This window comes from Mustela lutreola, chromosome 5 (genome assembly GCF_030435805.1).
Source record: "Mustela lutreola isolate mMusLut2 chromosome 5, mMusLut2.pri, whole genome shotgun sequence".
Taxonomy (NCBI): domain Eukaryota; kingdom Metazoa; phylum Chordata; class Mammalia; order Carnivora; family Mustelidae; genus Mustela; species Mustela lutreola.
This window is the reverse complement of record NC_081294.1, coordinates 78,324,496-78,347,678: the sequence shown is the minus strand read 5'-3', so window position 1 is coordinate 78,347,678 and position 23,183 is coordinate 78,324,496. Positions and strand designations below refer to the sequence as shown.

Sequence of the window (23,183 nt, the reverse complement as noted above, 5' to 3'; positions counted from 1 at the left end):
TAGGAAGGGCAGTGTTGAGGAGAACACCGGAGTCAAAGCATTTCTTTGAACTTTTACTAAGCAATCAGTGACATACTCCATCCCTCAGTCCCAGCCTCAGCCCTTGAATGGAGGGCTGGGGGTTGGGAGGAGTACCTACAGACCGAAGGGAAAGTAGAGCTAAGGGCTTGGCAAGTTGCCCACTCCTATCCCTGGTCTAGCTGCCTCAGAACTAAGGGAGGCCCGAAACCAACAAGTCCCTCCCTTCCAGATTATATGAGGCCACCTGGTGTTTGGAATACACCAGGAAGAGGTGATGGCAGCAGCGGTATGAGGGATTCCTCTAATTCCACACAGGATCATCTGCACTGGATTAGATGTCCATTTCAAATTGTGCGTCATCTGGAGAAAGAGAAAGGAGGAGGACTGGTTGCTGGGCTGGGCTACAAACTCAGCCAGCTTAGCATCAGTGCAGAAACCCGTCTCAGCATTAAACCCCCACTGTACTTAACAGGGGCATTTGGATCCAAAGCATTTAATTTTAGGCCCTGCTTTCCTTACCGGGTATCTCTTCCTCTGTCTCCTTCTGCTCCTTCAGCAACTCCAGCTTGGAGGGTGGGGCTGTTGGAGGTGTTGTGACCCCGGGAATCTGGGGGAGACAGCAGGGGGGCGTCCGAGCAATGGGTGAGTTCTTGCACTCCAGCAGGAACTTTCGGTCGTAGATGATCCTCGTGCCTGTCAAGGGGTAGGGACTAGTTAAGAGGCTGGAGATTGGGCACAGAGCTGTATGGAGTTGTCACAAACAGGACTTTTAGGGACTTGGGACTCATTTCCCCATGTATTAAAGGGCTGCAAGCTGGGATCTCAGGTGACTAGCATTCCGGGCTCTTAAAATTAAAAAACTACCATGTCTAACCAAGATGTGGCTACGTGCCACGAAGCAAGTGGGGCATCCCAGCTGGTCCAGACAGGGGCTTTTGGTTTAGGGAAGCTTGCAGTCTCAGTTCTAGGAGGAGCACAAAACTCAGGTACTTCCACCGTTCCTGTCTGGCTCTGCTGGCTCTGGGCCTTCCCTACTTTGGTTGGGGGTTGGGGACGTTAGTCCTTCAGGCAGTTACCTCAGGAAGCCAAACAGCAGATGTAAGAAGGAGTTTCACCCCTTCTGCCACCTGGATTCTGAGACCCTGGAGGAAGAAGCTGTGTTCCTCCGGACAGCTGCTTTCCTCATGAAACACAGGGACAGTCTGTTCTTATCCTGACCCCTCCCAAGTCCTATCAGGCTCAGCCCCAGCCTACAGAAACTTGGCCCCAGTTCTGTCCTCAAAGGGCCCTACCCTGTTCTTGCCTCTCCCCTCTGCCTCCACGTGGCAAGAAACCCTGGGTCGGGAGCCCAGCAGCTCAAGATCCCAGGCAATCAAGCCCAACCAAACAGCCGCCCGCCCGCCAGCTGGCCGGCCAGCCGGCCAGCCGCAGATACCCAAAGCTCCTGGCCCCAACTGCCCGAGTCCTGCTCAAGCCGCTTTGTAAAGCCTGGTGCTTTCTGCCGATGCCACGCTCGGCTGGGGTTTCGGCTCCTAATTCCAGGCGGCAAAGTCGAGAGGGGCGGGTAAGCAAGGCCCCCAGAACCCAGGCCATAGTGAGGATTTCATTCCACAGTCACGCGGAAGCCAGGCTTTAAGCCACAGTGCATTACTATTAGGTTTCAGGGAACTGGGCTTCGGTTCCAAACATTCCCCACCCACCCCCGGCAAAACCTACAGCGGACAGAACCCAAAGCCGGCACCTCCCCACTCCCGCCCCGCGGCAGGACGCACGCGCCGGCCTGCCCAATGCCCGCGGACCCCCAGCCCGGCCCGCTGACCTCCCGGGGTAGTGGCGTATAGCGTGCCCCCCGGCGTGGTGCTGTAGCAGTCGGGCAGTCGGTCCCTGCCCCCGGGAATTGGGCAGCTCGTGGAGGTGGACATAGCGAGCGGGACGAGCAGGAAGGCAATCGGCTGGCGCCGAGGACGCGGAGCGCAGCTAACACTGAAGCAGACTCGGTAGACCACGTGCGACCGCAGCAACAACACCAGGACGACGTCACGCCCGGGGCGGGCCACGAGCCGTCACTCAATTCGACGGTCCCGCCTTACTCACGAGGGGGCAAGCCCGACTAGGGGAGAGTTGAAAGCAGTCCCGCACAGGCCTTCCGTTCCTCCAGGCTTAATAGAGGCCAGTCCGACTCTGAGAGCTGGAGCCACTCAGCTATTTACTATTTACTGTTTGGACAGGGCGCCTGGGACCAGGGAGGTATTAACACGTTACTGTCATGTGTTAATTCACCCATTTCTCTTAACAGTTTTGGACAGTAAAGTACTATTATTAGCCACATTGTACAGGTGAGGAAAGGAAAGAGAGGTTAAAAACTGGTTCAAAGTCGTACCTTGCAGGAGGGGGAACTGGGATTCAGACCTGAATGTATCTGATTCCAAAGCCTGTGCTCTTTAGCACAGTTGGGGACTGCCTCCCATTAATTAATTACAGGACAGGGTAAAAAGTGGCGGATGGTCTGGTGCACAGCAGGAAGGGGAAGGTCAGGGAGAGGGGGTGGCCTCTTTGGAAGAAGTAATACCTGGACAGAATAATGAATAGATGTTGTGGGACAGAGGCTTGCTCTTTGATCTTGCTGCCACAGCTAACCTCGGGAAACTAAGGAACGGCAGAGGGCTGGTGAGGAGGACTTGGTCTTTAGGCCCCTGGGATGGAAGATCAGAGTCTGGCCTTTGGGGATATTTTGATGTAGACACTGATATGAAAGGAGGCAGGAGAGGGGTGGTGGAAAAGAAAGTATTAAGCCTAGTACGTACATATACTAAAAATCTTGATTTGATCAAGTAGTCTTCGGATTTCCTCAAAATCAGTATTACCACCCCTCCCCCCACTAAGTGCAGACCACCAGGTATCATGCATTTAACAGTATTAATGTTACTTCAGTTCTGACTTCATCAGATTTTCCTGTAGCTCTGATTTCTCCACTCATTAAAAAAAAAAAAACCAAAAACTATTTTATAACTCAGTGCTTCTCAAATTTTAATGTGCACATAAATTACCTGGAGAGCTTATAAATGAGAATTTTGATATGTTAAGTTGAGGGTGGGACCTGAGAGTGTAAGTTTTTAGCAAGATTCCAGATGATGCAGTCCCTTAGGTCTGCAGGTCCCTAGAGTAGCACTTCAGGGAGCAAGGATATTTATATTTTATTGTTCCAAAATGTTTCTGAGCCTCTTACAAAGTGGCGTATACCAAGAAGGGTCTTGATAGTGCTGGAAGGTAAGGCTGGGGAGCAGATTGTGGGGGGACATCTAATACAGCTCAGTTTTTGAGGTAAATCTGGTTGGAGCAGTGAGGAATAGGATGGAGGGACGGTGAGAATGAAGGTGAAGATTCTAGCCTAGTGAAACAGGGTGGACCGAAGGGCAGTGCCTATGAGGATGGAGAGAAGTGGTCAGGATTGCCATACACAGAAGGGGAAAGAGAAGGTGATTGATTAAGGGTGGAGTGAGAGAGAGGGAGCTAAGCTAGGATAATTTCCAGTCTTCTGACTTGAAAGTCTTGGTAGAAAAAAAAAAAAAAAAGAAAAATTCTTGGTAGTAGTAGTACCCCCTAATATAACAGAGAAAATAAGAAAAGCATTATCTTACATTGGGGAATGTACAGTATGTGTGGAATGCTGAGATGAGACAGCACAGCAGCTAGATATATGGGTCTGAAGCTAAGGGGGAGAAATCTGGGCTAGTGATTTGGATCTAGGTGGAATGCAATCCAAGAGTATCGGATGAGATCACCTGGACAGAAGATATAGCTTAAGAAGAGCCCTGAGTACATCAACATTTATTTAAGAGGTGGTGGAAGAGGATTCACCACAAGAGACAGAGAAGTGTCAAAAGTTTTCAAGAAGGATCACTGTTGAAGTGAGGTCACCCTTCTGTTAAAACTGACAGCAGTAGTTACTACAACTATAATACTGTTGCTACATGCTTACTTTTGAGGTGCTGTGCGCTGTAAGGGCTGGGGAACTAGAGATAGGTCATTAGCCTTAGGGAGAAAGCCACATACATCATGCATGCAATCTGTATGAAAGACTGAGAGTTTAAATCAGAGGCTCAACACTGATTACCCATTAGGGAGCTTAAAACAGACAAGTGCACAAGAAAGGAAAAAAAAAAGGAAGAAAAGAAAAAGACCTATGCCCAGGCTCCAACTGTAGAGATCTGATTAAGCCTATAAGGGAATATCAGGTTTTTGCTACCAGAAAAACTACTTTGGACTTATACCAATACCATGAAGATAAAACAGGAGGTAAAAGATAAAACAGGCTGGCAGTCTGGAGGCGAGATTCATGATCCTGTTGTTCAGATCAGGTCTTAGATTGGAAGTGGTCTTAATAAACATTAAGTTCTGGATACTTAAAACCATCTTTCTCTCCCTCATTTGCTACAGAATAAAGAAGAGGTAAAGAATCTGCCTGATGGCAAATGGTGACAAATCTTTAAGGGCAAATAGAAAATAGAGTATTATCACAGCCCCTCACCCCAGGACAGGGTCCACTGGGAAGACGTCATAACCAGCAGTACTTCTTGGTAGAAGAGATCTAGGGCTGGAGAACAAGATGTTCAGAAGCTGTTTTGCTACAGGCTTATTTGCCACTTCTGGGTTTACAATGGAGTCCAAAGTTCTCAAACAGTGGGCCAGAATCAAGTATACTAACCACTCCTTTTTGTTTGGCTTGAAACTATAATATGACTAGCCTTTCCCCTTCTACAAGACACCTCAAACTGAGGATGGTTCCCTCCTGGGCTAACTTTGAGGATGGGAGGAGGATTTGGCTGGAACCTACAAGAGATGAAAATTGTAGTTTCAAGTCCTGAGATTTCTTACCTCTGATTAGGAGAGGCCACCATTGGCTGTCCAACTCTCTTCTTCGGTCTGGTTAGCTGAGGTGATGGGATTTCCCCTTTGAGAGCAGGGACTGAAGGAAGCAGACTGGCCTATAAAAGGGCAAGTCAGCACACTGTAGCCACAATAGGTTTAAAGGGTCTTAAAACATCAATAATTTTATTGGTGGTGGAATTTTATTACACTACTACTAGAAATAAGTGGGTCCAGAAACCTCTATGATATATTTTTATTCCTTGAAAGAGCTGTTATTCTCATGTGGTTTGATCTATGCCTCAATAGGATGTTTCTTAATGATGTCAGGTCTTACTATGAATGTGCAAGGTTTTCTTCTGCCTCTATTAAAATTTCAAAATCAGTACTGTCCCACACAAGAGCAGGCTTCTGATTCCAGGTGAGAACCAATGGTAGGGACTCTCAAATCTCAGAAATGTAAACATTCTACTGGCTTCCAGTATTCCCATCCCATATATTCTCATTCACAAGAAAAAGGAGAAAATCTGTGTTAGCACTAGGTGGCTCTTTTGAGTTCATTTACATTCAATTTTATTTTCAGATGAGGAAAGTGAAGCCCAGAAATGAAAAATGACTTGCCTAAGGTCATAGAGCTTCAAGTGACAGAAATGAAAACAGAATTTAGGCTTATTTCACTATACCCATGCTGCCTCCCCCCAGATCCCTCATATATTTTTAAAGTAATTAAGTTCTTACCTGAGCTAGGTTTAATCCAAGGTTCAGGTTGGTAAAAGAGCAGTAAAATAATGCCAGGAAGAGGCAAGACAGAGGAAGAAGAGATTATAGCAAACAAAATGGATTGGGGAGGAGGGATCCAAACAGAAAGAAAAGAAGGCAGTGCCAGTAAGAGGGCAAGGAGGAGGGTATCCTGAGTAACTACTACTGACTACACAACTCCTCTTTCTTCCTAATCCTCCTAGGGGTTCTTCTAATTGTCCCCTCTTCTCATGGATTCTAGTTCTTGACCTGAGATAAAATTTCTCATTCTGTTATCCTCAAGGTGCAAAAGACAGGGTTAAGAGCTCTTCCAGATAATTTTAATGTATTGTAGACTCTTAACACAGGAAAATCATTTTTGTCCCACTGAATGATTTTCTTAATATTATGTCTCACTAGTGCATGTTTCAATCAAGAGTAGTTTCATTCATTTCACTAATATTAGGTGATTTTTGTTGTTGTTGTTAGTGGTAAACAGAAACAGCAAGATATATAGGGGATCCCAGGGGTCTTTTGAGAATACTTGATGTGGTTATCAAGTACTAAAAAAAGCAGTAACTTCAACACCTGTGAATCCATTCAAATCCATTCAAAATAGGAAACAAGAAATGACATTAAAGAAGCTCTCATAGTTGTGATATGGAATACAAAAGACCCAGGCATGTCTAACACAGAACTTGGGGTGTCTCACTTAGGAGTGGCTTTAGGAGCCAGGCAGAGAAGCTTAAGAACTTTTGGTGGCATGAGAATTGAAAAGTGCTGCTGGTATGGCTCTGCTGCCAGTTACTGTTTTTTGTATGTTCTTTTTTCCTTGATATGTGTTTTGACTTCTCTATCAGCTTGAAGCATTTTCTTGTTTTCTCTTCTAGAGTGCATATACATAAAACCAGGAAGTTCCACTGTATTAAACATGAAAAGTTTAATGACTGTTCTTTTCAGAGGGTTGTTTTTCCTTCTCTATTGCATCAGGTTCTTGGCATAGCCTATAGTTTGGCCAAGGCAATCCGCTCTAGTGTTCCTCTGTTTAGCTTGTTAAACACATTGGCTCTTCATACTTAGGGCTGTGGAACTAAGCCCAGAATTAGTCACACATTTATAATGATTACTCTGCTGATTCAACAATACCACAGTATTACGGGAGGCACTCCCATCCACTCCTGTGTCCCAACCCAAATAAAAACATAAAACACTGTAACCAAATAAGTCTTCAGATAAAAGCCAGGAAGCACAAAAGAATGTGAAGTTGAGAATTTGGGTGTCCCTAGGTTTGTTCAGTGTCATCTGATTGCAATCCTATGGTCTTTATTGATACTTATGATCTTTAAGGAGGTAACCCCAGCAAAGGCCTATCTACTAAAGTCACATAAGACACATTGCAGGGGCTTGAAACTTAGTCCTACTTATAAAATGATATAGAAGAGAACAAGGAAATAAGGACTGTTTAACACAAAATAGGTAGATAACTAGTCTTCAAAACGCTTTTTCAAAGCAGTCTAAAAAAGATCTCTAAGGTGTAACATGTGAGACGCCTATTAGAAATACAGTATTAACAAACTGGTTCAATAGGACTGTGGATTGGGTAATAGCTGCATGACCACTGAAAGGATCACACCCCACTTCTAAACACTGTTCATCTTTTTATTGAATATTCTGGTAAATATTTCACATTAATACAGGCTACATTAAGTAGAGCCACTATATGACAAGAAATTTACTCAACTTTTTCCTTTTAAGTATGTAAACAATTGTACATGTATTTACCACCCTAAAAGGTTGAAACATGTAATCATCTAATTCTCTTCTGCATACAAGTAGCATTCAGTATGTTTAGCCAAAAGCACTAAGTTCAAAATGGCTAAACTAACCAGAGAACATAATCAGGTGGATAGGAAATCACTTCGTTCTTATACAATGGGCAAATCAAATCTCCATTGCTAACGCCTCAGAGAAATTTTCTTAGTTAGGCACATTAAAAAAAAAAAATAATAAAAAAAAAAATCCCCAGGTTCTTCCAAGGTTTCTCAAACAAGGCTAAAGAATAAGACCTTCTAACTTAGTTGACATATTTGAGATGCATGTTTCCAATATGAGGAGCCCACGTGCCAGGCCAAATCTGAAAAGGGGGAGGAAAAATTGGAATTTCTAATTAGGAATCTTTAGACAGTTACAAAATGAATATATAAATGCAATGGCAATTCACTGTTTCTGCCTAGGAAGAATGCACATACATGAGATAAAATGTTCAGAAGCATCACACTGTTACTGAAAAACTTAGTTCAGATGAAGGTGGTCAGATGTCATGACTTGATATTCAGAATTTGCATTACCCAAAGAATTAAAAGAGTGACATGACAAAATAAGAGAGCACTAAGTCTATTTTACCTGCTGGGCATCAGTGCATTCAGTAGAATTTTGAATAACTTTTATCATAGGGTTCCAAGCAGGATCTGGGTTGTGAAGTCCATTAAACAGAGGTCCACCTGGAACATCAGCAAGCTGAGGATGGGAGGGTATTATGGTGCCTCCATACATGGAAATTGGCAGACCCTATGAAAGAAAGCAAAAAGCTTAATCCTGAAGGTAAACGTTAGCTCTCTCCAATTTCCTTTCATCCACAAAACTCCCGCGGATCCTTTAAAAATACAGAATCATGCAGTGTTGAAAAACCAAAAGTGGTTTACCTGCATTAGTAACACTTTTCAACAAGAAGAAAATCCCCCCAACTAAATCCAGTATCAAATCATCAGGAAATTTCTCAACTTTGACGAACACACAGAATACCCTCAACTTTTCTGTATTTTAGTTTCATCAGTAAGTTTGTGCTAAGAAGAAAAGGGAAACTCTACGAAAAGACCTGGCCAAGTCATGGAAACAAGCTTGTTACACCAAAAGAGAGAATTATTTCAATACAAACTATTCCTTAACATTGGCTGGCAAAGTGTTAAACAAGTTACAGTGATGTTTGTTGACTCACTTTAGAAAAATCCAGAAAACTGCTTGCCATAGGTTGATGAAAAATGTTAGAGGGGGCTACCATTCCAGAATCATCTCTCTCCATTGGTTGATGCTGGGAGAATGTGCTTGGGTCTGATAATTGTTGATGCATTGGATGGTTCCCTATCACAGACTGTGACCAACCTGATAAGCCTTCTGGAAAGAAGAATTGAGGACAGGGTTTGATATTTATTGGAGTAAAATAGCAAAATATTACTACTTGAACTTTTTTCATACTGAATTTTATCACACTCATTCCTCTGAAAAGTTCAGTGCATGTTGATGACAATCTTTGCAAAGTGAAACAAACCAGTTCCTAGAAAACTGAGTGAAGTCTTTTGAATACCCCAAATATTCTACCTAATCCTTTGAAAGAGAGCACTTATGCTCTCTGAAAGAATATAAATGATTATCCCATTACTGGAAAGCTTAAAAGGGAAGGGAAGTACACTTTGAATCTTCTACTTCTAATCTATACTTATTTTTATAACATGTATTACAGATATTATTATGTATAAACCAAACCAACATTCCAAACTCTGAAATTAGACTGAATTCTTCGAAAGTATAAACACCCATACTGACTGTTAAGTGTAGGAACTAAGCCATTTGGTTTTAAGGAATTAAGTTTCATTTATTTATTTATTTATTTATTAAATATTTTATTTGTTTATTTGACAAGAGATCACAAGTAGGCAGAGAGGCAGACAGAAAGGGGAAGGGAAGCAGGCTCCCTGCCAAGCAGAGAGCCCGATGCAGGGCTCCATCCCAGGACCCTAGGATCATGACCTGAGCCGAAGGAAGAGGCTTTAACCCACTGAGCCACCCAGGCGCCCAAGGAACTAAGCCTTAATGGCAAAATCCCACAACTTACTGGAGATATCCTTCCAAAAAGAAGACAAGGCAACTATACCTGACATAGCGTTGACTCCAAATGACCAGATCCCACTGTGTCCAACAGGAGCAACAAAACTGGTCCCCACAGGGGCTTGTGCGACAGATCCTCCTTGCCGAATCCGGGCTAGCCTCTCTGTTCCAATGGGGGGAGGTATCTTTCGATCCTGACTGGCACTGCCTCCTTTTGGTTGGCCCAAAGTTGGTGGGGCAGAGGTGGCTGAAAGAGGTGAAGATGATCCCGAAGAAACAGATGGAATAGGAGAGTCACCTGGTGGCAAAATATTTCTCTATTGTTTTATTACATTAAAAACTAATTATAAGAATATGAGAAACCTTGTTGGAAAGACCTATTTCACAACACAGGTTCTGTAAGAAAAATTTCATTTTATAAGATCTTTCAAGTGAAAGCACATAAGTTCTATGAATATTATCCTACACTACTTCCGTACATACGAAGTATAAGCAAATACTCTAAAAATTGTTTTCCAGATTGCTGAACAAAGCTAAAAAGGATGAAAGCCATATTAATTTTTATTCTAGCTCTAAACAGTCTTCTCAAAACATAACCTGTCAGATTTTAAATTAACTTAAATGTGGCAATGTTTGTACAATAATTAGCATATTGTTTGGAAAAGAGCTGGTGGCCTTCTCTCTTTAGCTGTTCTCTTTTTTTCTCTTCCTATGGCCCTTTTTTCCATAACGAAGAAAGGTTATATGTTAGCAAATATCTTGGATTCAATTCATGGTTTTGTTTCCTAATGTTGGTAGTTTTCCCTGTCAAAAGGGCCAATATTCATTGACTGCCTCACGAAGCTCATTTTAAAAAATCAAATCCTGTTCAAGTACTGTGAGAACTTCATCTGTTCTAAATATTGAGAAAAATAAGAAGAACAAAGGCATATGTTCACTTATAAGTGGTAATAATTCGGTTTCCTATTTTTAGTATATGTGCTGCCGAAGCGAGCACATAATTTGGTTTCCTAAAATGTAAAAATAAGCTAAGAATCATACCAAAATGACTAGATACATAAATCTACTTTTCAAAAAAAAAAATCTACTTTTCGGACTTAAGAAATTATATTGCAATACTATCCCCAAAGGGTCCTTTTTATAAAACTAAGTGTAGTACCTCTTTTCTTGATCCAACTCCCTGTGTAAACATTTCTGGCTTGGAAAGACAGCTTGACCCCTCTCAAGTTTTCTATCCTATAAATGACTGACAATTTTTGACAGGCCTCCAATTCAAACCTTAGGTATCAGAATACCATCATACCATTAGCTTTAGTTTACTAAACTTTTACTAGAGTTACTATGCAGTGTTTCCTGAAACAAATGGTTTAATAGCTTATTCAAGACTCTTTGGGAAGAGTTCCTCCAGGATTCCTACATGAGTTTGAGGCGCTTGTCCAAGGATGGGGGGAAAAATGTTGCCTGTTGAAACTTGGAGTCCCAACAGGAGCTGGCCCTTGCAGGAAAACCCGTGTTCCTGGGATGCCGGAAAAACTTGTCAGAGGAGCAGAAGAGGAAGATGGGGAGCTGCCTGATGGATCAATGGATGGTAAGCCTGAAAGAAAACAGGTCCGAGACATCCAATTAGCCAAGGTTTTAAAACTGAAAGTCCAAAGTTTACTTAATTCCTTTTTAAAAGAGAAGAAAGCATGCAGTTTATTTTTGTAGATCACAGCAAAAATAACCCACGTATGTGGCCCTATATTATGGCCCAAACGAATTTTACTCTTGAAGTCCTGACGAATCATCACCAAACAGCACTAGATACAGAGGAGTGAGCCCAACGTTTAAGAACGGCAGTCACCTGGAATGATGTTCTGGATAAATCTCAAAGCTTTCATTGGAGAGGCTGAAATGTGAGCATGTTGTGACTAAATGGTACCAATTAATCACTTCTGCTTCGTCTTCTGGGGAAAATCTCAAAGTACAGCTATTCATCAATATAAAATAGTTATTTCCTATGGGAGATGAATAACATGATCTACCAATGTTTCCTTCCTAATGAGGAAGAGTACCCTATTAAAGATAATTTCAGTATTCCATCTGATAAAAAAAAATCAACAGTTGCATATGAAAGTTTTTATCTAGTTTGTGTATTTGTGAAAAGACTGAATTTAGCAGTCTTTTCAAATGCCACTGCTTTCTTTGGAGAATGTATTAGAGAAAGGGAACAAGTGTCTGGAAAAGGATTATAGATACTTGTCTCAGGAAAAGATAATTGATATCAACATAAAAAAACTGTCAACTTCTCTCAAGCAGGTCTTCATCCATTTAAAGTATGTAATTCAAAGGCTTTTAGCATATTCACAGAGCTATGCAACCATCACCATAATCAATCTTAGAACATTTTTATCTTTCCTAAAAGATACTCTGTACCCATTACTTATAACTTTCCACCCTCCAAACAACCAATTATAAACTTTCTGTCTCTACAGATTGGTCTATTCTGGAAATTTCATATAAATGCAATTATATAGTATGTGATTTTTTTGTGACTGGTTCTTTCACTGGGCATAGTATTTTCAAGGTTCCGCCATCCTGTCATGTGCATCAGTACTTCTCTCCTTTTTACTGTTGAGTAGTAATCCCATTATAGCAATACACATTTTATTTATGCATTTATCAGTTGTGGGGCAGTGGGTTGTTTCCACTTTTGAGTTATTATGCTGCCATGAACATCTGTGTACTCATTTTTTGTGTAGACATGTTTCTCTTCCACCTACGAGTGGAATTACTGGATCATATGGTAACTACGTATAACTCTCTTCTCAAATTGCTTTGAATTTCCACTGACAGCATTTGAGGTTTCCAATTTCTCCACGTCCTTCTCTTACTGTCTTCAGTATTACTATTTCTTACCTGTGAATCAGTAGAATTAAAGTATATCCATGAAAGAAGAGGATCAACAAAAGAAACCAGACAGGCAGTTACGGTAAAAGGCCAAGCCTACCAATCCTGGACCTCAGAGGGAAGGTCCAGGATTAATGCTTGCTTTCTAAAAAATGGTTACTTTTGACTAGCAGTAGATAATTTTGATGGTATAGATCTAAGTACTTAAGGTCCCCCAATCTCATTTTCTACCAAACCAGATGGATGATTTCCTTTCCTTTTCTTCTTTTTTCTAGAAATTCATAATCCGTACACCTTCTGGGAGGCAGTATGTGGAATGCAAAGAGTTTAATACTGGAATATGAGAGATCTGAGGTCAAATTGGCTAAGGTACTGGGAAGTCACATGTTAGTGCCAGCCATGTCAAAGATTAATGCCTTCCACACAGATTGCTTGAGCATTGGCAATACATTCTTCTTTCACCCTGTGGCCTCTGAAAACCTCTATTACAGTTTCCCCAAAATGAAAAGTTAAAATACATACTGATTTATGAGAAAAAAATAGAAAATGGAAGAAAAAAATCCCAGAGAATATTTTGGACCATAGATGCTTTTATGCAAGCTTATATATTTCCTTGAATATGATGAAACAGCTATGTTTTCCTGAAAAGACGAGTGAATGAAAACATCTGAAATGAAAGCTAAGGCTACACCATATAAACTCCCAAATTTTCAACACACAGATCAGCTTATAATTAGCAAAATGGAAGGATGGGCTACAAAAGACAGTTTTCCAAGGGGAAGAAAAGAGCTTCTTACCCCCACTCCACGTTAGCTGCGATTTCTCATTTGTTTTTCACAATAGTGTAGAATAGACTGAAATTTGGCTCCTAGATTCTAGAAAACAGACTCTGGTCTTCTAAATATCTTCAAACCAACATTAGACTCTTATCTATCTATATCTTCTTTATAACGCCTCAGCAGCTAATTTGTAATTTCAAGAAACTGAAGTGCTGAATCTAAATTGGCCTTTTTAGAGTAAGAGCCCACAAATGATTGGATCTCTTTAGTCAACCCCATCTAATGTCAATAATAAAGAACACTATCAAACAACCCTTAACATTCAGTCTGAGGACCCAAGTCTGAGAATATAGAATAATGTAGATTAGGGACTAGTCCCTAACACCTTTGTAACACAAACTTTTTAAATATGAGAAATGCGTATACTCACTATGATTTTAAAAATGTCTACATGGGGCACCTGGGTGGCTCAGTGGGTTAAGCCTCTGCCCTTGGCTCAGGTCATGATCTCAGGGTCCTGGGACCAGCCTGGGCTCTCTGCTCAGCGGGGAGCCTGCTTCCCCCTCCCTCTCTGCCTACTTGTGATCTCTCTCTGTCAAATAAATAAATAAAAAAGAAAAAGAAAACTCACTTAAAAAAAAGTCTACAAATGTGAAATCCTTGAAACATCCCAAGTCCCTTTTTAGTAATACCAACACACCAGTTCTTAGAAAATGGACTGACGCAAGGTAAAACCTCCTTGCCATGAGGGACAGAAACATCATCAAGCCAACAGAAAGCAGCTCAATGTATGTAAGTGATTTACCTGCATGTAGATTTCTGCCCACTCCATCAGCAATCATTAATGGGTATTTATGACATACTCTCATTTCTTTAATATTATAGACTATTATGTATAAAAGAACGGCTTTCTTATTATCATGGAGGATTCGGTTATGCCGATAGAGCCCCACACTGAGCTGCAGTAATAGTCATCATAACTTACCAACGGGACTAGTAGAAACTCGCTGGGAAGGTGGTCTGAAGCCAGGTGCCTTGGAGTTGTCGGGGTGCACATTTTCCAAGTGTCCAAGTACAGAGTTACCCAGGAACGCTGACTGAACAGTGAAAGAGGCATCTGCAGCAACTCGTGAGGACAGTGGACCATCTCCCCAACCCTGATTAGCTGGCACCTGACCGCTATCAAAAAGACTACTGAAGTGATTGAAAAGTGTGGCCGGGCCAAATGTAGGTGGCAAAGATTTATTTGCTGGGTTAATGTGCATCTGAGAACCATTCATAATGTTCATGGCTGAAGAAAGCTGCACTGCAGCTGGTGGGCCTTGAGGTGGTGTTAGAGGAACTGGATTTGTAACAAAAATAGACTGGGGATCCTGGTGTATAGTTGCATTTGGTACCACTGAGTAAAAAGAACCTCTGGGCTGCATTCGATGAGAAACTCGAGGTGCTGGTACAGCTAACTGAGGTAAATTACTGGTGTCCTGATTATCGGCAGCAACCAATCTGGGTGACGCCAGAGTCAATGGAGCGGGTTCTGCGTTAGATGCAAAAGGCATTGCCATGGGACTTAAATCAGAGACACTGGACGGCTGTGTCTCGTCCTGCGTACTGCCAGAGGGAGGAGCAGGACTACTGGCCGGGTGCGCTTCTGGAGCTCCCGGGGTGTTGCTGGCAGAGCTACTGCAGCTATTGGCCGTTGAAGAAGGGGTGCACAGGTTCGCCAGGGCCTGCTCCTGTGTGGACACTTTCTCTTTGGGGGGTAGCATGGCAGAGAAAGATTCCATCTTTTGTGAAGAAAGCTGTGCTTGAGGAGTACTCGCGGGCAGAAACGTGGTGGGAACTTGCCCGCTAGGGAGAGGTGCAGAGGAAACAGAAGGCAGGGAACTACAAGTGCTTGTCACAGAAGAAATCACTGTCACTGGAGGACTCGTCTTAGGCACACAGGCAAACAACTGCTTTCTGACTGATGGAGTCCGGGTGTTAGTCACACATAGCTGCTGACTGGCAGCAACTACGGAAGAGACAGTGATAGGACAATTGGCAGTAGCTAGTCCAGCAGACTCGGAGGGTAAGACAGTCCCGTTCTGGTTAGGTAGACGGCCTGCGTTATTATGCTTTGGAGAGCTACTTGTGTTGCCAGGATTCACAGGTCTCACTGGGAATGGTCCCCAAGTGTTAGGAGAAGGTGAAAAGGTTCCTCCAAACTGAGCCATGGGCAAGCGAGGATGCCGAATCTGTTGCATAGTCTGAGCAGCCAGCAGGGCAAAATGAGGGTGGGGGTAAGCCAAGGGTAGAGAAACTGGGAAGGAAGAACGTACATTTGCTGGAACGTTCTTGTTAAGTTTATTAGTTGGCTGGAACGTTGATAATGTTGTCGCCTGTGATGTTACGAGAGCTGGAGCACCCAAAGGAAATGCATTTTTACTGGAAGCTGCTGTGGTGCCAACTCCAGATGAGAAGTTTGCATGGATGGATTTGGTGCTGGCAGGTGTTCTGATATGATTTTTAGGAATCAAGTCTTCCAGTTCCTTAGCAGGATCTTGAATAAGTGCATTGATAAGTTGAACTGCATATCTTGTTGATTCGGTACCACCCCTGGGGAGAAAACAAACAAAACACGAAAATATGATCAAAAACTTAAAAACAGGTCATCTTAACATTAAATAAAATTCTTGATTGTACCACAACCTAACAAAAGTTAGCTTCTAAAAAACATTTAATTTCTACACAGAATGAGTAATACACATTTTTCACAATTACCTTATGGTGATCATTCTCTCGCCGTTCTTGTCTTTTTGTTTATCCACATCAATATGCGCACCCGTAACGTCTTGTATAGCAGTGATGTTGCACCCTCCCCTTCCCATTATCCTGGAAACCACGGAAGCTGGAACGGACAACTTCTTTGACCTAGAAAATGAAGACCACACATGAGCTTATGAAAGCAAAGATCTTTTTAATTTTTTTAAGATTTTTATTTATTTATTTGACAGACAGAGATCACAAGTAGGCAGAGCAGCAGGCAGAGAAAGAGGGGGAAGCAGGCTCCCTGCTGAGCAGAGAGACCAATGCAGGGCTGGATCCCAGGACCCTGAGATCATGACCTGAGCCAAAGGCAGAGGCTTAACCCACTGAACCAACCAGGCGCCCCAAGCAAATGTCTTTATTTAAAAAGATCATTTGGTGAGAATGTTCAGACACCTGTAGAATAGTATTTCTTAAACCTTAAAGGGGCAAGTATTACAAGGTTTTGTTTTAGGAACTGACCTCTTCTCATACTGAATTTAATTTAGTGAAAGTAAAAATTCCTTTGTCATTTCAAACAAGATTATATTTTAAACAACCTGTAATCTAAGCATTTAAATCTACCTCTAACATCGCACGTCAACTAAACTGCAATAACTCTAGGTATATACCCTTCCTAAATTTAAATAATGCAGGGTGCCTGGGTGGCTTAGTGGGTTAAGCCTCTGCTTTCGGCTCAGGTCATGATCTCAGAGTCCTGGGATCAAGTCCTTCACTAGGCTCTCTACACAGTGGGGAGCCTGCTTCCCCACCTCTCTCTGTGTGTGTCCAATAAATAAATAAAATCTTTAAAAAAAAGTAAATAATGTGTAACATACTGTTAAACTTCATACCGAATAGTAGAGGCTAGCTTTCAATATCAATAATTTACACTTAGCAATAAAACCCCAAAGCCTCAGATATGAACTACATAAAAAGGAAGTCACACATGGAACCTGGGACTTGCACTTATATGTGAGCTGAGCAGAGCTGGAGAGAAGACCAGAGGCTGATCTTGGGATCTGATAAGATGGCCTGGCTGTCCCTAAGGACTATTAAAGAAACCCAGTGTTTGCAGGCAGCAGCAGTTCTTAAGCATTAAAGCAGAACCAGATGAGAGCAACACCTACTATTTTCAAGTTCTCAGTGTTGGGCCCCAGGATTCCCCATGTCAGAGAGGGACCTTCACAAAACTGAATTATTCTGTCTAGAAGAATATCAATGGCAGCACTTGAGGTACTTTTCATGATCAAAATTTATCACACCTTAATTCTGGGATGGATATATTCAGATATTTTGAGAGCTAAAGCACAGACTTAAGCTCACAGACTAAAGCATAGGCCATGAGCAATACTTAAATCGATCTTATCATCAAGTGTACATCACTTCTCCTATTCTGCCAAGACTTCTTTTTGTTTCCATTTAATGGACACGATCTTCAGGAACAGTACTGAATAAAAGCCCAGACATTTTAGTCCTTTGGCGATTTAATACACATTAGCAAAAATGTCTGGTCCTGCTTCCCTGTTGCAAAGCATGAACAGAGGCTAAAAGTATCATCTGGACTGTACAAAACATTTGAAAGCAGTAGCCCTTCTGCTTTCATTCATTTCCCTGCTCATGGTTTAAGTATAAAGCATCGTGATGGGGTGTCTGGGTGGCGCAGTAGTTGGGCATCTGCCATCAGCTCAGGTCATGATCCCAGGGTCACAAGATCGAGCCCTGTGTTAGGCTCCCTGCTCTGCGGGAAGCCTGCTTCTCCCTCTCCCACTCTCCCTGCTTGTGTTCCTTCTCTGGCTGTCTCTCCTAAAAAATAAATAAATAAATAAATAAATAAAACACTGTGATTAAAGGTCCTCTTCTTTCCTCTTTTTTGAGGGTGAAGGTAGTTTTATTTTAATTTTACGGGTGCCTTTCCCCTTGTAGCAATTGCTTTGGTTAATAGCGGCTAACCAGTTTTTTAGAACATACTCTCCAGCAAAGCCTAACTTAATTTAAACACTGTAAATGGACCAAGTTGATTGTTTTTGCCATTTGGGACCATTAAACAAACATCACAGCCCTCACTAATAACACTGTGACTTTGCTGCAGAACAGTCAGTATAAAATCTTCACTTTTTTTTTTTTTAAAGATTTTATTTATTTATTTGACAGACAGAGATCACAAGTAGGCAGAGAGGCAGGCAGAGAGAGAGGGGGAAGCAGGCTCCCCGCTGAGCAGAGAGCCCAACATGGGGCTTGATCCCAGGACCCTGAGATCATGACCTGAGCCGAAGGCAGAGGTTTAATCCACTGAGTCACCCAGGTGCCCCAAATCTTCACTTTTATTTTTTTATTTTTATTTTTTTAAAGATTTTATTTATTTATCTGACAGACAGAAATCACAGGTAAGCAGAGAGGCAGGCAGAGAGAAAGGAGGAAGCAGGCTCCCTGCTGAGCAGAGAGCCCGATGCGGGGCTCGATCCCAGGACTCTGGGATCACGACCCAACCCGAAGGCAGAGGCTTTTAACCCTCTGAGCCACCCAGGTGCCTCCCCCAAATCTTCACTTTTAAAAGAAGTTTATGACCATGTTGTATGGTTTGTCTGGAAATGTCTGCAATTATTTTGTTATTGTAAAGCCAACATATGTCGTGTCATATAAAACATGCTGCAAAATTTACATACTGCTTCTCATTTTACTTAAGCCAACTCTGGATTGAGTATGGCACAAATAATAACCACATTCTAATTATTCATTAATTACCTGGTCACCACCTCATTAGATAAGAATCTATGCGTGGTCTATGACAGTTAAAAAGATAAGACTAATACTACTTACCTTCGTACAACTTCTTTCCACCCTTCTTCTCTTTTCTGTCCCCTTTTGGGGCTAGTTAGATTCAGCTTTATGTTTGGAGAACTTAATGGCAATGGCACTGACTTAAAGCTTGTTGATAAGGAATTAGAATTCGTTTCACCTTCAAGTCTGAGAAGAAAGAATTAATCAAGTCCAATAAAACAAATTTTAATATAGAAACTCAAGAGACCATTTATTGTCAAAGTTATGCTGAATGTTTGAATTAAAATTTGGCACATCAGTTCAGAAAAGCAGAAAAACAGGGCAAAAAGTTCATCATCTACGTCAGTATGAAAACAGATTCAGAAGCCAGAAGCTGGACTATAATCAATAAAAATGACACAGTGAAAATAAAAATCAAAATATGCTAGTATTTTCAACTTCAAAATTTAATCATAAAAATTTCTAATCATCTCACTTAAAAAATGGCACACGATTAGGACATTAGTGAATTTCGGTTCTGAATACTGAAAGACAGATAATGTGGTAGACCTAAATTGTTTAACACAATTTGTGCTAAAAAAATGTACTCAAATTTTTGTGCCAGTCATGAAAAAGGACAGGTGGATGCAGAGTTAACAAATCAGAAAAATTTACCGTGTTTGAGTTTTGGAAGTAGCAGTACTTGTCTTTTCTTCTTGGGAATGGAGTAGCAGTGACGGGTATCTCCTATCATTAGAGGAATTCACATCCATAGTGAAATTTAACTCTTGGCTTTTACCACCACTGCTACTCTCACTGTTGCAGTCTGTGCTGTCCAAGTTATCCGAGTCACTATTCCCACCTGTACCACCACCTCTGGGTTCTCCATTTATTTTATTTTTATCAGCTTTTTGCTGTGCTAAGGATATATGTTGTTCTGGTAATATTAAATGTGCAGTGGGAGGGGTCTCCTTTGTTTTGTTCTTCTTATTTTTCCGATTGGTGCTAGGAGTTGTCACCACATTGGCCCTTTTTTTCCCAAACACATTTGTGAATGTTGCAGATGTTGCAGAAATTCCGATTGTGGTGGTGGTTGTTGCACTAGGAGGTTCTATGGGAACTTCTTGCTCCACTGAAATTATCAAAAGGATAAAAGTCACACTGACAGCCACAGAGCTCAAAACAAACTATGACAAGATATACATAATAATTCCAGCCTTTAAGTCATCTTTTCCTTTCACCAGTATTCACTAGCAAATAAAGAAATCGTCATTGTTAGAACAAATGTACTATATCCAATTTTGATGTCTAACTCAGTATAAAAACATTCACAGCATAACACTCTTAATATCTGAGGTGCTAGTATCATGAAATAACCAAAAATCACAATATAGTTTAAATTCAGGGAAATTTTCATAATTTGGCTATTGTTGATAAGATATAAATTTTGGGGTGCATGTTTCCCTTTGATTTAGTAGCTAGAAAGTTATTAGGCACTAAGCAAAACAGGTCAGTCAGAGAAATACAAAACCATATGATTTCATTTGTATGTGGAATTTAAGAAACGAAACAAATGAACAAAGGGGAAAAAAGGAGAGAGAATGACAAACCAAGGAACACCCTTAACTGTAGAGAATAAACTGATGGTTACCAGAATGGAGGTGGGTGGGGGGATGGGTGAAATGGGTGATAAGGATTAAGTAGTGCACTTGTGATGAGTGCTGGGTGTTGTATGCAAGTGCTGAGTCACTAAATTACACACCTAAAACTAATATTACACTATGTTAATGAACTGGAATTTAAATAATTTTTAAAAAAAATTCCAGGAAATTCTCAGATAGTATTTTATTTTTTTTTAAGATTTTATTTATTTATTTTTTAAAGATTTACTTATTTATTTGACAGACAGAGGTCACAAGTAGGCAGAGAAGCAGACAGAGAGAGAGAGAAAGAGGAGGAAGCAGCCTTCCCGCTGAGCAGAGAGCCAATGCGGGGCTCGATCCCAGGACCCCGAGACCATGACCTGAGCCAAAGGCAGAGGCCTAACCCACTGAGCCACCCAGGTGCCCCAAGATTTTATTTATTTATTTGACAGAGATCACAAGTATGCAAAGAGGCAGGCAGAGAGAGAGGAGGAAATAGGCTTCCTATGGAGCAGAGAGCCCGATGCAGGACTCGATCCCAGGATCCTGGGATCATGACCTGAACTGAAGGCAGAGGCTTTAAACAACTGAGCCACCCAAGCACCCCTCAGATAGTATTTTAGAATTAGAATTCAAATAGAGAACAATTACTTGACTACTACAAGCATTACTAGAATGTACAAAAAACAATCTGTGAATAATAAACCCCAGCCCTCTGTAGCTTTGAGCCTGAACCTTAGCTCAAAACTTATTGAGGCACTGGACCTCTTCCCAGTTTCCAAATGGAGGAGGAAAGGGTAGGACAGAACCTGAAGAGAAGCTGGAAAATCTCTTTACTGTATCACATTTAGGACATACAAGATGTTTTACAGGGTGATTTAAATTAAAACTGAACTTCAAATTACATGCTTGCCTTCCTCCCACTTTCTGTTTCTCTGTATCACTTTACAATGTAAAGTATTTAAAAATATCTACTATAAAAGCCAACTGTCAATTTCAGATTAAAGTATCGAATATCTATCCAGAATTAGAGTAAGAAGTACTCAAAATGAAGTTGACAAACACAATTTTAACACTAATTTGGAAAGGTCGTTTCTTACCATCTTCATCATTCTCCTCTTCATCTTCATCCTCCGGTAGTTCTGAATTCTCCTTAGGTTTGTTTTCCTCATCTTCTTCCTGCTTCCTTTTCTGCTCCTCCTTTTTCTTTTTTCTCTTTTCTTTTCTTTTCTCTCTTTTAGCTGCAAGAGCCTGCTTTCTGCTCTCCTCTCTTGACTGCAAATTAAGAAGGCATATCATTTAGCCAATAATGCAATCATTTAAAATAAATAATGAATATTTTTGTTTATGATAGGTGGGGCTTCCCAGGGATGCCAGTCTCAAAACACGTTTATAAAAGCACACACACACACACACACACCAAAAAAAAGATAAACTGGACATCATCAAAATTAAGTTTTTGTATTTCAATGGAACCATCAACAAAGTAAAAAGGCAACATATAAAATGGGGGAAAAAATTTGCAAATCCTACATCTGGTAAGGGATTTGTATCAAGAATGTATAAAGAAGTCCCATGACTCAATAATAGAGACAAATAACTCAATTTAAAAATATACAAAGGACCTGAACAGGCATTTCCTCAAAGACGATATATGAATAGCCAAAACATATGAAGACAGATGCTCAATAACTACTAGACATCAAGGAAAAGCAAATCAAAATTACAAGATAACCACTCCCTATCTGCTAGATAGCTATAAGAAAGACAGACAATAGCAAATACTGGTGAGGATGAGGAAAAACTAAAACCTTCAAACACTGCTGGTAGGAATGTAAAATGGTAGAGCTGCTTTGGAAAACAATCTGACATTCCTCAAATGGTTAAACAAAGAATTACCATATGATCTAGCAATTCCCTTCTTAGATGCATTATATATATATATACATATATATATGTATATATATATGTATAGGCATATCTACATCTATATACAGATGGTATATATATGGTATATATACATACCCAGAGAAATTAAAACACATTCATACAAAAACTTGTACCCGGTGTTCACTTTGGCAGCACATATACTAAAAAATCTCTAACAATACAGAAGATCAGCATGGTACCTCCACAAGGATAAGAGGCAAATTCGTAAAGCATTCCATATTAAAAAATATATATATTGTATATGTATAAAGTAGAAATAACCTGAATGTCCATCAACTAATGAACAGATAAGGATAAATAAATATGTGTGTATATAATGGGATATTATTTAGCAATACAAAGAAATTAAGTATTGATACATGTGACAACATGACTGAACCCTGAACACAGTATGAAGTGAAATAAGCTAGTCACGGAACAAATATTGTATGATTCCATTTATAGGAAATGTCCAGAATAGGCAAATCCATAAAGACAAAATACAGTTTAGTGGTTACCTAGGATGGAGGGACTGAAGGGGGTGACGCTTAAAGGGTGTAGGGTTTCTTTTTAGGATTGTGAAAATATTCTAAAATTGACTGGTGATAAATGCAGAACTCTATGAATGTACTGAAAGCCACAGAATTATATGCTTTATTTGTTTGAAAATATATGTATATTTTAAGAGTGTATTTACTTGAGAAAGAAACAGAGAGCACAAGCAGGGGGAGGAGAAGAAGGAGAGACACAAGTAGACTCTCTGCTGAGCTGGGGGCCTCCCACAAGGCTCCACCCCAGGACCCTGAGATCACAACCTGAACTGAAGTCAGATGCTTAACTGACTGAGCCAGTCAGTCACCCCTGAACTGTAGGCTTTAAATGGGTGAACTGT

The 23,183-nt window shown here is 41.0% G+C and overlaps 1 protein-coding gene and 1 non-coding gene across 12 annotated transcripts in view; one reads left to right on the top strand and one right to left on the bottom strand.

The window, feature by feature from the left end:
• Positions 1-40: 40 nt before the first annotated feature.
• The window catches only part of ANKHD1 (ankyrin repeat and KH domain containing 1), a 130,524-nt gene continuing 107,381 nt past the window's right edge, over positions 41-23,183 (bottom strand). For 4 of the 11 annotated variants that reach the window (XM_059174780.1, XM_059174781.1, XM_059174776.1 and 1 more), the window contains 12 exons: positions 21,463-21,637; positions 19,395-19,851; positions 18,780-18,926; positions 15,936-16,085; positions 14,161-15,770; positions 10,925-11,101; positions 9,554-9,805; positions 8,621-8,796; positions 8,029-8,193; positions 4,897-5,006; positions 541-714; positions 41-381 (listed from right to left, as the gene is read on the bottom strand). In XM_059174780.1, coding sequence (XP_059030763.1) covers positions 378-381; positions 541-714; positions 4,897-5,006; positions 8,029-8,193; positions 8,621-8,796; positions 9,554-9,805; positions 10,925-11,101; positions 14,161-15,770; positions 15,936-16,085; positions 18,780-18,926; positions 19,395-19,851; positions 21,463-21,637 — 3,597 coding nt within the window. In that variant the 3' untranslated portion in view covers positions 41-377. Of the gene's footprint in view, positions 382-540; positions 715-4,896; positions 5,007-7,263; positions 7,760-8,028; positions 8,194-8,620; positions 8,797-9,553; positions 9,806-10,924; positions 11,102-14,160; positions 15,771-15,935; positions 16,086-18,779; positions 18,927-19,394; positions 19,852-21,462; positions 21,638-23,183 lie in introns of those variants that run through there. The other 7 variants (XM_059174775.1, XM_059174777.1, XM_059174778.1 and 4 more) reach the window with 5 other exon arrangements.
• On the top strand, positions 22,429-22,536 carry LOC131832888 (U6 spliceosomal RNA). Its single transcript, XR_009354237.1, has one exon. It is a non-coding gene; the product is annotated as a U6 spliceosomal RNA (small nuclear RNA).